Source organism: Maniola jurtina, chromosome 4, assembly GCF_905333055.1.
Source record: "Maniola jurtina chromosome 4, ilManJurt1.1, whole genome shotgun sequence".
Classification (NCBI taxonomy): Eukaryota; Metazoa; Arthropoda; class Insecta; order Lepidoptera; family Nymphalidae; genus Maniola; species Maniola jurtina.
In genome coordinates this window covers 2,337,650-2,354,002 of record NC_060032.1, presented here as the reverse complement: position 1 = coordinate 2,354,002, position 16,353 = coordinate 2,337,650, and the positions used below count along the sequence as shown (strand labels likewise).

Here is a 16,353-nt window from a genome sequence, read left to right as displayed (position 1 = left end):
ATTCGCGACTTAATATTACATTAAATTATTGCATCCTGTCATATATAGGTGATTTTTTAACACATTATTTATTAAAAGTATTCAAAGTTCAAACACCCTGCATATATAATTAATATATACAATTGTTTTAGAATAGATTAATTAATTTACCTTAAGATTATATCAACAAAATAGACCTAACTAAATAGCTAGATCGTGAATTTTTAATGATTAAGTACCATAATAATATTAATATAACATAATAACATTAAATAATGGCATAAAAATTAATAGAATAAAATATTTTCGTTTTATTTCTAAATGTATAGTATAAAAGCAATATATAAAATGCATTTAAATGTAATTAACAGGGCTCTCCCCGTCACTTACTCCATACAATCGTAGTTCCAATTTCATTTGAATATTAAGCAACCAAAGTCCATGAAATTTTGCAGACATATTCTAGAAACTAATATCTGTGCCTGTGGTGTTTTAGATTTTTCTAAAAATATGGAGTTTTAAAATTACAGCGGCTCAAAGATATGTATGTGAATTTTTAAGACCATCTAATTTTGAAACCGAATATTTTAACAGAAATCTGGAAAACCACAGGCATAGATATTAGTTTCTAGAATATGTCTGCAAAATTTCATGGACTTTGGTTGCTTAATATTCAAATGAAATTGGAACTACGTTTGTATGGAGCGAGTGACGGAGAGACCCCTCTTAAATGAATTGAATCAAGCAGTGTACAAAGACTGTCTGTTTTACGCGGGAACAACAATCCATACGTGCTCTGATATGTATTGCACATGGGTTAAGACTTTTACAATAATTTTATTAAACTTTAGAAATATAATCATTATTATCGCAAAACGAAATAACAATTATTATTATTTACAAAATGTACATAATATAGGCCACAATACCGTCAAATGGTTGATACAGTAAAATTTTTTGTGTTACTTTTGTCTTTTTATAATGGTGTACAATAAAAAATATATTAACAGTTAAACTAAATAAAAAAAACAGGCCAAGTGCGAGTCAGACTCGCGAACCGAGGGTTCCGTACTCGGGTATTTTTTCGGACATTTTGCACGATAAATCAAAAACTATTATGCATAAAAATAAATAAAAATCTGTTCCAGAATGTACAAGTAAAGCCCTTTTATACGATACCCCACTTGGTATAGTTATCTTACTTTGAAAATTAAAATTGTAATTATTATTTCTTCATGAACACATTTTAATATTTTTTGTGATGTTACCACAAATTCACTGTTTTCAGATTGTTTCCTTTACTTGTTCGATAAGACCTACCTACATGCCTTTCATGATTCTAGGTCAACAGAAAGTACACTATAGGTTTTCTTGACAGACATGAAAGACGGATAGACGGACAGACAGACAACAGAGTGATCCTATAAGGGTTCCGTTTTTCCTTTTAAGGTACGGAACCCTAAAAAGGGGGAAAAGCACCTCCTTTTTTGAAGTCGGTCAAACTTATATATTGACTAGCTTATGCCCGCGGCTTCGTCCGCGTGGACTGCACAAATTTCGACCCCCTATTTTACCCCATTAGGGGTTTCATTTTCAAAAATCCTTTCTTACCGGATATGTCATAATACCTATTTGCATGCCAAAAGAGAATGACCAGCACTCTATGGAGTTTGGGCCACATACAAATATTTTTGTGTCTCAATGAAAGTTTACATATAATAAAGTTTGATATCCCTACTTTCATATAAAAAAAGAATTTTTAATTTATTCCTCCCAGTTTCTGAGAAAAACAGTTTTATGTAAAAGTTAGGTTAGGTTTGGTAAGTAGGTTTTATTAGGTAAAGTAAAGTAGGTAGTAGTTTCCACATATCACCAGGACGATTTTAGTGCTGCCTATATGGTGCAAGTACATAGTTATTCCCAATGAATCACTATTTGAAGATGTACAAGGTGCCATTGCATTTACCTATACCTATATTTTTATGATGAAGTTATAGCATATACGGAGCTTAATACGAAGGAAATATAGTTCTCACCCAATCTGTCCAGTAGTTTGAGCTGTGGACTGATAGATTAGTCAGTCAGTCACCTTTTCCTTTTATATCAGTGTGTATGTTTGTTACTCCTTCACGCAAAAACTACTGGACGGATAAACTATTGGCTGAAAAGATTATACCTTGGATTAGCACATAGGCTACTTTTTACCCCGGAAAATTAAAGAGTTCCCACGGGAATTTTAAAAAACCTACATCCACGCGAACGAATTCGCGGGCATCAGCTAGTATTTAGATAATTTTATTTCTCAACAAATACATATTGGCATACACAACGTTTTTATTCGACAGCACCGGTACATAGAATGCTCTGAATATCCTATGGGATTTATTCGCATCTAATATAGGCACCGAGGCGATGACTTCCCATACATTTGTGTTCTTGTGGTAAGGGGGCTGCAGTTTTGATGGGGTACCGATGTCGGAGTCGATAAGGTAATGGCATTCTGATGGTTTCAGATAGGTCTGGTTGTCGCCTTTGTTTAGGTCGTTGAAGTATGGGTGGATTATGCGGGTAGCTGGAAAAAACGAGAAATTCAAGTAAATACATATTACTATATCTTTACAAGGTGTTATATAATGTTGGTAACATCCCGGCAAACAGCGGTTAGGGCCGATATGTGAATGTACCAAAAAAATAATAAGTCCCATAGCGTGATACCCGTGGGAGATATGAGGACTTTAGGAATTTGTTTAAAACTCTAATGTGATAACCCTGCAAATAGCTGATCGCGGAAATAAACTCGTGAAAAAATTCTGTGAACTCGAAGAAGTATTAGAACGGCTGTCAAGTAGCAGAGACAACGAAAGAATCTATGGCCTCTATACATCATTTGTCATGTATGATTTATCAAAACGCTGTGTATACTGGTAGTCAGCCGAAGTAAGACCATAGAATCTTTAATAGTAACCTTTCAAGTATAAAAGACACTCCTCGATAAAAAAAATACATAGTGACTCTTGTCACAATGCAATAAAGTGCAATTCAGCTTGCACATCACTTCTGCCTAAAATTTGACGCCCCTCTTTCTATAGCCTATTTTTCTCTCTCTCGGTTCTAAGACATACGCATGAGCCGTCAAAGGGGCGCGGCGCCGTAGCTATATGCCCCAGGTCACGTTACCAAGTGAACCCAGCCTAGTAAGACCTCATTTAATATCACTGAATATGATAGTACAAAGTCAAGAGAATTTCACCATTATGCCCGTCATCGTAAGGCGCAGGCAGTTGTCCGGTGAACTCGCTGGCCACGAAACGTATCCGGTACACGTCCGGCACGTGGAAACTGGACGGGGAGCGGTACCACTCCTTCCCGAAGCATACATAAAGGTCACTTCGACCATCAGTTTGGTCGGGAATGTGTCGAAGAAGCTTCATTGGGCCGTGGTAGTGATTGTAGAGGGCCGTTGTTCGAGATATACCTGGAAATAAAAATAAAAACCGGTCAAGTGCGAGTCGGATTCGTACACAAAGGGTTCGGTACCCTCGTTATGTACATTATATTACATTATTATTATTTCGGTTCGTACATTATATTAGTAAATAATTTTTTTCGTGAGTATATTTTAATTTTTTTTGTGATGTAACCACAAATTCAGTTTTCGGATTTTTTCCTTTACTTGTGCTATAAGGCCTACGAACCTGCCTTTCATGATTCTAGGTCAACGGGAAGTAACCTATAGGTTTTCTTGACAGAGACGACAGACGGACAGACAGACAACAAAGTAATCCTATAAGGATTCCGTTTTTAATTCCTTTTGAGGTATGGAACCCTAAAAAGCACATACTATTGAAACATCAAAGTTTTTGTATATATTTATAGTTTTCAAAGCTTCCATAAAGCGCAAAACACTGTTAATCTGTATTGAAATCACAAGCGTAGTGAGCGCAATTTTTTTCCATACTAGATTGTACTCACTAGCAACGCCAGCCAATAGCACGCACATGACCACGAGCGGGCCAGTGTACACGAGATAGTGTCGTCTCTCTCGCTCCTTGCGCCAGCGCAGCAGTTCTGTGCCCACGGCGAAGGTCATCTTCTGCAGACAGTCTAGGGCTATCGCGCCCGCTAGTACTACCATGCTGTATACGGGGTACAGGAACCTGAAATAGTATAAACGGCGCTGTAGTGCATCGGTTATGCTTGCGTACGCGCATATGGATGATTCTTATTCGGTCACTTGGTGATGCCCGTGACTTGGTTCGCGTGGAGTCAAGTTTTTAGGGTTCCGTACTCAAAGGGTAAAAACGGAGCCATATTCATGTCACTCTGCTGTCTGTCTATCTGTCTTTCTGTTCGTCCGCGTGTCACAGGTCTCTAGCTCGTAGACAAAATGAGTAACAAACCTGAAATTTTGGCATTTAGAGTAGAACGTTGACCCAAAACCAAATACATATTAAATAAGAAATTAAATTTTTTTTCAGGGGGCCTCCTTGCAATACATGAAAAACGAGATTTTTTTTACCCTAGCGTATGATCCCATATGGTAGGGTAAAAACACATTGTTTAGGACTCATTGAGTACGAATATAATTTTTATTCTTACAACAACAAACAGACATTTAGCATTTCATAATTGAAATGTATCTCTGTGCTTAGCTTCGATCACTCCAAAAATTATATCACACATTAATCTAAAAGCAGAATAAGGTTACCTCTCCTCCTTATGCGGTTGCGCCATAAAAACTCCCAGCCATAGCGCGAGAGGCATGAGACTCAGCCAATATGGCGCGCAGAACGACGCGCGTGCAGTCGAGCGAGACGAGATAGCCGTGCACGCGGTCAGTAGTAGGGGACACGACAGCGCTAGCACCTGACGACATACAAGTCGGTTACACTTTCTGCTCGTCCACAAATAAAGCAGGCAATGGTGTGTCATTGAAAAATGTATCTTAAACAATAAGACTTAAAGTTCATTCGCGAGAGACACGAGAGTAAGCTACAACGGCGCGCAGAAATACGCGCGCGCTGTCGGTCGAGACGAGATCAAGAAGTAGAAGTAATGAAGAGGTCACTTCTGATACTTACTGGAACCAAATACATACCTAAGTGCTTATCGCTATCCCACTTTGATTAAAGAATTAGAGCGAGAGATCGGACCCGAGTTGGGCCCGTAATCTCGCTCAAATTGGGTCCTCAGCAACATGTGCATTAACTCAGAAGTAACAACTGTGACAGACAAACAGACAAATTCACCCAAGTAGACTTGGAGACCTCGCTTTGCTTGGCCAACGACATACATCGAATAGAATAATCAAAGTACTTATTATACTTACCCAAACAATATTGAAGTTCAGAAATCCATTAACAAAATAATAAGTCCACGGTTCCACCCCATACAAGTCAGGTCCGTGTTCCGTGAATATATTGTAAGCCACTATGTTCCACGGGGTGACCACTAGCCGGCCATAATGCCACGAGTCCACCGCGACGGTCGGTACAAGAATGATGACGAGCGAAATTATCGACCATTTGATAAAGTCTATATACTGCCGTTTGATTAGCAGCATGTCTATGGCTATTGGTAAGCCTAGAAGCGCTGTGAAAGGCCAACCTGCAAAAGAAAATAAAAAGTATTACTGACTAGAAAATGCTCGCGACTTCATCCGTGAGGATTAATTATTTTTTTTAGGGTTTTTTTTAGGGGGACTAAAAAGGAACCTTTATAGGATCACTTTGTTGTCTGTCTGTCGTATCTGTCAAGAAAACCTATAGGGAACTTCCCGTTGACCTAGAATCATGAAAGGTAGGTAGGTAGATCTTATAGGAAAAGTAAAAAGACCGAAAACCATGAATTTGTGGTTTGATGTAACCTTACATCACAAAAAATAATGTGTGTTCACAAAAAAATTAAATTACTAAATCACATATAGATGGCGCTGTTGTCATTCAACACAATAAAATGTTAAAGTATTTTATATGATGGTAATGAACCCTTCGTGTGCAAGTCCGACTCGCACATGACCGGTTTTTTTAAATCCCATGGGATTTTTTGGATTTTTCTCTTAATTTTTTTCAAGTTATTTCTGAAACGTCAACATCGATTTCACTAGCGATCTAACTAGCATTAGTTGTAATTGATGTACCTAAAGGTGATATTTAATTAAATAAACTTAAAACTAAAGCTACGAGGGTTCCAAACGCGACCTTATTTGAGAAGAAGCCTACAACAAACTCAGGTGGGTATTATTATTATTGTCAGAATTTCAAATACCACTTAATTCTTCTTAGAACCAACTCACACTTTCACCCAAGATTTCTTAACTTATCATTTTTATTTATTGATGCATTATTTCATGCATGGTTCATAATATATTTTCATACACAAATCATATTATTTATATATATAAATATTTTCGAAATTTACATAGACGATCTATTTCATACCCAAATGAATACAGCATTTATCGCAATTTTTAGTCGCAAAAGTTCGTCATAACATTATCTGCAGTCAATCTTGTTGAGAAGGGTTTTTCTTGAAGGACAGAAATATAAAAGTTCGCAGAGGAAAACTAATTTTAAAAAAGGTATGTACCAAGCTAAAAGTAAATATTACATATTAGTTATTTTTATAAGCAATTTCTTTAAACCTATTTTATACTATCAAAAGTTTTTGAAGAAAATTTTGCTATGAACATCTCAAAAGGATCGTGTGTGGAACGCCATCTATGACGAACTATAGAACCAATACTATAAACAAAAATTAAAATACATTCACGTACTTTTTTTAATCAAAAAATTACATTATTTTAAATAATTAATTGCAGACATTCAGAAAATCATATAAAAAAATAATAAAAAAATTATAATTAATTTACAGAGAAGAATTAAAAGTTAAAGTTCTGAATCGCGATATGGAAGTTTTTACGCTTTTGTGGTATATAAAGAGTAGGTTGCACACATGTTATGGAGAGTCCGTGCCTACACAGTAAGGCAGTCTGGCGGTATACTGCTCTGAATACCGCTGTCGCGACATCCGCATAGTTAGGGTGGGGCTATTGCGTGATCGCGGCTTGCTGAGTGACCTTTGGTGGTTCAGACCCCTGGTCTCCAGCAACTCTACATGCTTTCGAGACTAGACTCAAGCTCTTACAAGCTTCCGTGACCTGGACTCAGGCTAAAAACACCTTCGAGACTCCGGTGTCAAAGCTCTGTACGCTTTAGAGGCTAATTAACTCAAGCACAGCACCAACGCTTTCGAGACCCAACGGCTCTCAAGCATTGCCAGGAATGGATTCATATACAATTTACACTTGTATCATCCTCATCCCCACTGCTGTAGACAATATGACTCTCTTTTGTTCAACTTCAGGAAAGAAAATAAAGTCTTGATAGTACTTGAATATTTTATCCTTATTTCTTTCTATTTATTTTGAAAAATGAAAAAAAAAAAACTTATTTTTGAAAGCTGTGCCACAAATTAGCAGTTATACCTACAAGTTAGGTTATCCCGACGCCTCTAATACTTGCGCATTAAAGTCAAAAGACCTCACGCGCCGGAATAAACTGTGTCATCACTCAGCTTAAATGCTGTATTCTTAAGAAATTCCACTCCTAAAGGTAGTTAAATAGAGGTCGAAAGTTTGTACGAAAAATTGTAATTTTTCAAGTTACATCAATGACAATTCCTATTTCGGGTTTTTGGCGTAAAATGAAGGACTTGTTTCAAAATTTTCACCCTTGCCAATTTTCAAAAATTCTACTTGTGCGAAGCTTGGGCGGATCAGCTAGTGAAAAAATAAGACAAAAATCCATACTAATATTATTATAAATGCGAAAGTGTGTCTGTCTGTCTGCTACCTTTTCACGGCCCAACAGTTTAACCGATTCTGACGAAATTTGGTACAGCGTTAGCTTATACCCCGGGGACGGACATACTATGTACGACGGCTACTATCCCGGAAAATCAAAGAGTTCCCAAAGGATTCCTAAATACCCATCCACTTAACCGATTTATATGAAATTTGGTACAGAGGTAGCTTGCGTCCCTGTTATTGAAATAGACTTTTTATCCCGGGAAATGAAACAGTTCCCGCGGGATCTTTAAAAACCTAAATCCACGCGAAGTCGCGGGCATCCTCTAGTGAACTATAAAAGGAAAAGACTGACTGACTGACTGTCCTGACAAACATGTTATTGACACAGGCTTGTGGGGGATACTCACTGAGAAGTACAGTCGCAGCTGTCAGTATGATAGCTAGTGGGTATCTCTTTCGCCACCAGCAAGCCAAGGCAGCAGAGACTAGGGTCCCGCTCCACGCAGACGGCAGCATGGCCGCTGAGGCCGCGAAACATCCCGCGGCAGGCAGCGCGAGGCAGAGCCAAACTCGACCTACGTGTACACCGAACTCGTGGCATACAGCCCTGGTGATCAAAAAAAACTAAAAATTTAAAAAAAAAGTTCTTATTTGGACAAATTCCATTCATTGATTTGACGCCGACTTTTAGGACCAAAAAGTCCAGTTTTATTATTTTAGAACCTGAACCCTACCCAGGATAGAAGACGTATCTTACCAACTATCATCATCATCATCGTTATAAACCCATCGCCAGCCCACTACTGAGCACAGGTTTCTTATAATGAAAAGAGTTTAGGACATGGTGGCCCAGTATGGATTGGCAGACTTCACATACATTTGAGATGGAGAACTCATGCCTGAGAGTTGCCATAGTTTTCTGAACGAATGTCTAAGCATGCAGGTTTGCTCACGATGTTTTCCTCCACCGTTAAAACAAGTCTTATTTAATTGCTTTCACATGTAACTTTGAAGGTGTGTACCCGTAATTGAAGCCCGACCTCCCAAATAGGAGGTGGACATCTTAGCCACTAAGCTATCATGGCTTAAGTATCAACTTAACTTACTTGTAAAACATAAGTTCAGCGCAGGCCGTGAGCGCCGCAAGCAGGGCCCTAAGACTATAGAATACGGAAACTGGTGTCATAGCAAGTGACAGTATCTTGGCCGGCACTGCAAACAGCCATAGTGGCATGTATGAGCGTATTGCGTACACTGGACTGTACTCCCATGTTTGTAGGCCATTTCCATACACTGAAAAATAAATACAACACTATTTAAATATTTATTTCATAGACCAACTTATCACTGTTATATGTCAAGACTGCCACCAGTTCAGAAAGCAGGTTTACCAAGCAAACACTATCTTACCAGGCCCAGGTTAAATATGGATACATTTGACAAGTGCAACGTATGAGATATAAGTCAGGAACTTGGGAACACAACTATAGTAGTCCACAGAAGTAAATTTTACAGCACAACGAAAAAATTAACCTGCATTTTTATTGGAATAATCCAGATTTGTGTGCAAACAGACTATTTTAGGCTTTTTATGCCTCTGTTTTCATAGTAAATAATGACAGGGAGCAACATACTGGATTAAGACCGTAACATTAAAAATGTGTTTCAATTAAAGGACGAGTAGCCTAGTTCAGTTCGCTTCCTCCTCCTTATATACCATCTACACTGCACATAAAATTTCTAGTTTTTTAAAGTTCTAGTTAAACTGTTTTAGTAATAAATACACTATGCTCTCTATGCTACAAGTTTGTAAGTTTTCACAGGCAATTTCATGTAATTTACCTAAAGAAATCTCACCCAAATAGTGCAGTGGCTCCCATTAAATTATAAGTCTTTTCTCAGTCTATGATGTAGGCGTAATATAAGGAGTCAATAGGCGGACATTAGATCGGTCACCAATAGCAGACCTAGCTGTGCATCTGCCCCACCAGGGTTGGCTATAAGTATGCAGGCTCTCACAGGTAATTTTGTGCATCAAAAAATCTCACCCAAATAGTGCAATGGCTCCCAGTAATTATAAGTCTCGTCACAGTCTGCTATTTGTCCCCAATAGGCAGATGTTAGACGGGCCACCAACAGCAGACCCAGCGCAACTGCTCCCCCAGGGTAGGCTATGCTGCGTAGATCGGACGGAGCATTTGTGAATAGATACTCTCTGAAAAGATACAGATTTTATTGCTAAACAGTAATAAAAATACATTAAATTATAATCCAGGTATCTTTAAAACAAGAATGAATAGGCTTCTTCATCATCACTTTCCATCAGGTGTGACTGTGGTCAAGCGCTTGCCTAAAATAATAAAAAAAGAGAATTTGATAAATCATATAACACAACAAAATTTGGTATGTAGTTCTAGGTAAACTTGTCTCAACTTAGGCCACATCATCACTTTCCATCAGGTGTGACAGTGGTCTAGCGCTTGCTTATAATAATAAAAAAGCGAGTTTGATAAATCATATAACACATCAAAATGTGGTATGCAGTAAGAAATAGTTAGTGCCATAGATTCTTTTGTCTCTGCTACTTGATAAACATTTAAATGGTTCATCAAGTTCACAGAAGTTTTATATGAGTTCATTTCCTTAGCTATCATGCTACAAGGCTCATTTTTTTTACATTCATATATTGGTTCTCACCTCAGATTGCACGAATGTTGCGGACATCAACTAACACCTTGCGTAAAATAGTATATTTTGTTGAAGTTTGCCTGGTTAGTTTTGGACTCTGCTCGGATCCTGATTCATGGGAGTTAGGTTGGGTATGTTTCTAAGTGACAATCCATAAGAGAATCAGTCTTGAGGTAAAATCGAAACTTGCTTCACGTACGAAGTAGATATTATATTTTCACTGAAGCTTTTAGTTAAATACAGTGTTTGTTTATCGAAAACTATAAATAAATAAATACTTACCCCTCGCTGGCCTTTCGCGATCTTTTTCCTTTGGTGAAACTGGCCGATCTTTTTGCCCCATTTTTATTGTGAATACTTCGTTGTCGTGCAGTTAGTGGCATTAAAGTAACTTATTATATTATTTATATCCACAAAATTGTTATATTTGCAGCGGTTTACCTGAAAAATATCGACATATTTTTCTAAATTTGGACAAACAGCTGTCAAAATTCGAAAGTCAATGACCCTCACAGAGTATAGACTATGAAACTGAGCTATGATTTTTTTTAACTTTTTTTTAACTAACTTTACGGCTCTGGGATCAAATACTATATGACCGCAGTCCACACCACAGACTTTAAAACTTACCAGTACATAATCGATATCTCGATTGTTTAGTCATTGTCGATGAAAAGGTGCCGTATAATTAGTATGCGATCGTGTATAATCTTGCCCTATGCCTACCAGTTAGGTATCGCGGCAGTAGGATGGATATTACGATTTTTGCCAAATCAGGACAGACAAAGAGAATATGAATTATAATCATTATCTACTTTTAGGGACAGGTTGGGGCTAAATTTAAAGTAACAGGTCTATGTATTGCTATTTCTTTCAGAATGCTCTTTGCGGGAAAGGATAGCACTACATTTAGGCTGTGCCCCAGTCATTTTAGTTTATAAATTGTGTACAACAGCCCTTCCTACCAAGATTAACCACCAAGAAACTCGACGATTGCTCTGTGTACGCCCTTACCATGGACGTATTCAATAGGCGTGTCACTCTTTGACAGTAGTTAAATGAAACAACAATTAACGTTTAGCACATTCATTTAATAATAAAAGTACTCGATAAAATAAAGTTAAGTACCTACAACAGTTTTTATTTAAATAGTACAAAATAATTTCTACATCATGGTATTTTATAACCAAGTATTTCACTACAAGATGAAATGCTACATTATGCATTACATAGCTTACCAATTTAAATATCTAGACTCTAGAGGTTGGCTACAAATTTCCTAATACCCATAATTTCAGGGTAAATATCTACTAAAAATAATTACATATAAAATATTGTTATATTTTTACAAAGTACTTAGTAGATATTATTTTGTATATGACTCGAAATAACAGATTTGTTCTAGTTGATATGTTGGTGAATTAGAGTTAAATTAGAAGTACAGAAGTTGCTGTTATACTTTACTAGTCTATAAGGTAGAGGATTTGAACTGCTATGTAGTACCAGGCTGGACTTACTTGGTCACGTGACTCAAGCGATATATAATAATAATAATAATAGTTTATTTTCAGGCAATTTTTTTTTTTACACCCATTTCTTAAATATAAAATAAAATAAAATAGAATAGAATACAAGAGTAAAATAAAAATTATTTACGGTTGTTGCCACGATGTACGGCAAGCCAGTACTTCGGTATGCGATTTTCAGGACACTCAGAGCATACCCTGAGGATCTCGTTCTGAGAATTGCGGATGCGGAACCAGAAAGCCGCAACCCGAGATCTAATAATAATATAGCTTACGGAGGCGCATCTTTCGATTGCTCCCACATAGCCTTGTCTCATAAGGGAGAGAGAGAGACAGAAGAGCTTAGTAAGGATATCTAACTTTTTTTTGAAGATAAAATATATCCTATGTTACTCAGGAATAATGTAGCTTTCTACTAGTTTGTTTAAAACCGGTTCATTAGTTCCGGAGATTACTTCCTACAAACAAAGTTACAAACTTTACCTTTTTATAATATTATAGAAAGGTATGTTGGTACATATTGCACTCATAGATATATATGTTAACCAAGCAGGACTAAAAATAATTAAATCACCAAATAAACTTTAACTGGCAAACAACAATATTTTGCCCAAATTCAATATAACGAATTCTTCAGTTAAATATAATTTGGCTATTAAAAATTGGCCTGTAATTAAGTAAAATTTTGTATACAAATATATCAGGAAATTTGTAGCCAACTTAATTGTTATATTAAGATGAGATGAAACAAAAACAATTTTTCAAAAAAGATCTACCATTAACGACCACTCTGTATCTAGACAAATCTGTGCCTAACTAGACAATAACATCACTGGACTTCGTCTGTGTTGGCGTTTGCTGGCGCGCGTGCGGTGCCTTTTTGGAATGTTTTTTTTTGAAAGTGATCAGTTTTTGTTTCACTGATGTTTTTTGGTGGTGGAACTTACTGGAAAGCGCTCTAAGGGGGTGCCGCGTGTGTTGTTGGCGAGCGCCGGCACAGACGAAGTCCATACTTATATAGTTTCCTTAACTTGTAAATAACTACAAACTTGACATTAGCTAATCTGAGTAAAGCCAGACAAGAGAGAACAAAAAATAACATTACTTTTACAACATACTCCACTACTGTGCAACTAAAGAGAAAATTATTGTGACCTCTAGTCCAAACTTATCAGTTAACATAGCTCTGCTGTATATTTCTTATTGGTATTTTATGTTGACTAAATATTATAATATAAGTACCCACTGATTGATTGTTTTGGTTTATCATCTTCATGTCTAACCATAGATTTTCACTTAGTATTAAAAATGCAGCATATAAAAATGCAAAAAGTAAAAAAAAAAGTATTTTAGAAGTGTGTTTCAAAAACTTTTAACTAAGTCAACAGGTTCATATTGTTTCATTACACAGATAATACTCTGTTGAATGCCGGGAACATCCTAGGATGAAGATGAGCTGGACTTACAAATTCAAGTGACTTGCTAGGTAAAAATGAATATCATTCATGAACTCATACAGTGCTATGTTGGACAATATGAGTGCCACTTACAAACTAATGTAACATATGAGTACTACTCATACTCATGTAATGTGCTAGATTAAATATGAGTGCCACTCACAAACTCATGTCATTGTTACATTAGGTTTAATATGAGTAAACTCATATAACATGCTACAATGAACAAGAGTTTTTTGAACTCACATAGAAGATGGGTGGCACTTACAAACTCATGTAAAGTTACTAGGTTCAATATGAATATCACTCACAATCTCATTAACAATGCTAGGTCAAACATGAGTGCCATTCACAAACTCATGAAATGTGCTAAGTTGAATATGAGTAACTCATTTAACATCATTTTAGTGTCAGCGAAACGTGAGTATCAGTCACAAACTCATGTAACATTATGCTAAGTCGAAAATGAGTGACTCATGAAAAGTTGATAGTAATTTATGTGATTATTCTATTTCCGCCTGCGTGTTCTAACAACCGACCATCCTGGTTCCACATCTTCGTCCATGGGTTCTGGTTCATTATTCTCCATTGAAGCAGCCACGTCACCATTTGCTTGACTATTTCCTTCTTCAACATCTTCCTCGATGTCACTTTGTCCTCCACTGCTACTGGTTGTGTCGTCATCGGGGTTGCCATGGCACTGTAAAATATGTAATTTTATCAACAACTCATTACCTAATATTATATTTACGGAAACGTTTAAGTGCGGAAACCAGCCCAGAGAGAAGAAGAAGAAGAAGAATTATAAGGCAAATTAAGAGTTACGTGTGAGTGAGATTTACAGTTTTTAACCCATATTGTAGTCAAATGAGGTGTTTTAAGGAATAATTTTAAAATACAATCAGTACCCAATTTATAACCTAGACATGAGAATTTTATTCCACAGCTAGAAATGTCAGCAGTTTTGGGCATACACAACAGCAAAGTCTGGTATTGACTATAGATAGTTCTTTGCCTTGCACACAAATATGTGCTTTATGTACACTAATATTAAAATAATTAACTAAGGACAATATTAAACATGTATAATATAAAAATATAGTTTTCTTCTTTATCAACAGTCACTTAAACGTCGTTGAACAGAGGCCTGCTTATGTGCACATCATTTTTCTAAGTCTCCTCAAGTTTTTTTACAAGAGTGGTAATATCATCGGACCAATAAGACTGTTATTTTCCAACATTTCTTATTCCCAAAAATATAGTACACATAAAGTCAAACAGTTTACTCACTTGAGGTGGTACTGAGTTGTGTATAGGTTCACTGAGCCATTTTTGGCATTTGGGCATTGCTTGTATATGATTTCTCAGCTCTTCGTGTCTGCCTTCCTTCAGCAAGCCCAGGTAGTACATAAGTAGTATTGCAACTTCTGTAAACCATTTAATTAAAGTTTAATATTTACTAGTTATTTAAAAAGTGAATGTTTATTTTCAGAGATTTATTAGTTTTGATGTAAGTATATTTTGATTCTATTGTGTTAAATATATTATTAAATAGCATATTTTACATATTTAGTTTTATTGAATAAATCATTGAATTTGAATTTAGTATATTTTGATTAAATATATTTATTACTAGCGACCCGCCCCGGCTTCGCACGGGTGGACATTTATTTTTTCTATTTTCCGGGATAAAATATAGCCTATACAGTTTCGGAAGAATCCCTCTAAGTAATGGTAAAAGAAATTTTGAAATTGGTCCAGTAGTTTTTGAGCCTATTATAATATATTAACTTATTGAATATATTATTTAATAGCATGAAACTTTTCCAATGAATACCTTGAGGTGAATCATCATGGCACACAGTCTCGAACTCTTCGTCCATCAAGTCCTCTAACATCTCTGTCAATTCATTTCGGTCTGGTACATTTTCCACACAATACCTCGCTACATACACTGACATCAGTTGTGCAGTCTGTAACAATAAAATTGGTTGTTTCTCAAACACATAAGGGATCTCCTTTACTAGTATTATAAGACCATCGGATGCAAGCTAGACGTTAGTGCAACTAGCCCAAGTGGCCAAGTGTATCATACAAAAATAGTTTCATAGAATATCTAGTCTACTGCGCCAGTAGTCTTGGACTTGGGTAACTAGTGTGTGAAATTCCTTACTTGTGATCCAATGATAGTAAACTATGGTAAAGAACCTTTAATTCTAGTTTTTACAATCATGAAGTGGGCTGACTGCAATTTTTTAGAATAGAATTCAACTCTTTTGGATGTTTTGGCATGATTTAAAGTCTTTAACAGGTTAGAACTTGGAATAAAGTCTTTACATGTCAAAACCTGAACACTGATGTCGAAGCTGACCACCAATGTTGAAGAATACTGACTTAGGTCAGCTTGATCAGCACAATCAACTGATATTCTTTAGACCAGCACTAGTTTCATTCTGGGCTTTAGGTCCCAGATAAACATTTTTTTTTTGCAGGAACCAAGCTTTTTAAAAAGCCCCACAAGTGGATGGAGTGCAAACCAGGTCTCCATTAGTATTATAAAAAGTTTACATACAAGCTTAAACATACTTTTTCGCCGCCTGGAGCGCCCATCCCATGTTCCACAGCCAGCTGTAGGGCTGTCCAGTTGTTTAAAACTAGGTCCACTATAGGTTTGAAATCGTCGTATAACATGGTTGCTCATATAATTCTCTTCCAGAACAAAGCTATCGATCCATCGAATGTGTTCATCACATATTTATAAGGAACCTGCAAGATATTTTGGTACAAACATGTCATAACCTCAAATTGATTATTAACGTCAAGTGACAAGTCAATAACATGTCATTCCTTAGTGATGTAAGAAATCGATTTTTATAATCGGAGTTCAGACTAT

At 36.5% G+C, this 16,353-nt stretch overlaps 2 protein-coding genes across 2 annotated transcripts; both read right to left on the bottom strand.

Moving 5' to 3' along the window:
• Nucleotides 1-2,167: 2,167 nt before the first annotated feature.
• LOC123864355 (alpha-1,2-mannosyltransferase ALG9) lies at nucleotides 2,168-10,986 on the bottom strand. The gene is made up of 9 exons (XM_045904719.1): nucleotides 10,760-10,986; nucleotides 9,838-10,004; nucleotides 8,896-9,082; nucleotides 8,197-8,396; nucleotides 5,309-5,586; nucleotides 4,688-4,845; nucleotides 3,952-4,136; nucleotides 3,230-3,454; nucleotides 2,168-2,551 (listed from the first exon to the last, which is right to left on the bottom strand). Exons 1-9 carry the CDS (start codon nucleotides 10,858-10,860, stop codon nucleotides 2,265-2,267), a joined length of 1,788 nt encoding a protein of 595 aa, XP_045760675.1. The 5' UTR covers nucleotides 10,861-10,986; the 3' UTR covers nucleotides 2,168-2,264.
• A 2,089-nt stretch (nucleotides 10,987-13,075) lies between these two features.
• On the bottom strand, nucleotides 13,076-16,298 carry LOC123864856. The gene is made up of 4 exons (XM_045905556.1): nucleotides 16,047-16,298; nucleotides 15,298-15,433; nucleotides 14,751-14,887; nucleotides 13,076-14,160 (listed from the first exon to the last, which is right to left on the bottom strand). Exons 1-4 carry the CDS (start codon nucleotides 16,149-16,151, stop codon nucleotides 13,969-13,971), a joined length of 570 nt encoding a protein of 189 aa, XP_045761512.1. The 5' UTR covers nucleotides 16,152-16,298; the 3' UTR covers nucleotides 13,076-13,968.
• Nucleotides 16,299-16,353: the final 55 nt, after the last annotated feature.

Bases quoted from the DNA above. Each gene is read 5' to 3' on its own strand.
- LOC123864355 (XM_045904719.1), bottom strand. From the start codon at position 10,860: ATGCCACTAACTGCACGACAACGAAGTATTCACAATAAAAATGGGGCA. The intron at 5,587-8,196 runs GTGAGTATCCCC...TTTCTTTTGCAG, and splicing joins AGCTGCGACTGTACTTCTCA to GTTGGCCTTTCACAGCGCTT. The intron at 3,455-3,951 runs GTGAGTACAATC...TTTTATTTCCAG, and splicing joins GCTATTGGCTGGCGTTGCTA to GTATATCTCGAACAACGGCC.
- LOC123864856 (XM_045905556.1), bottom strand. From the start codon at position 16,151: ATGTTATACGACGATTTCAAACCTATAGTGGACCTAGTTTTAAACAAC. The intron at 15,434-16,046 runs GTATGTTTAAGC...TTATTGTTACAG, and splicing joins GCGCTCCAGGCGGCGAAAAA to ACTGCACAACTGATGTCAGT. The intron at 14,161-14,750 runs GTGAGTAAACTG...CATATTTTACAG, and splicing joins ACAACTCAGTACCACCTCAA to TGCCATGGCAACCCCGATGA.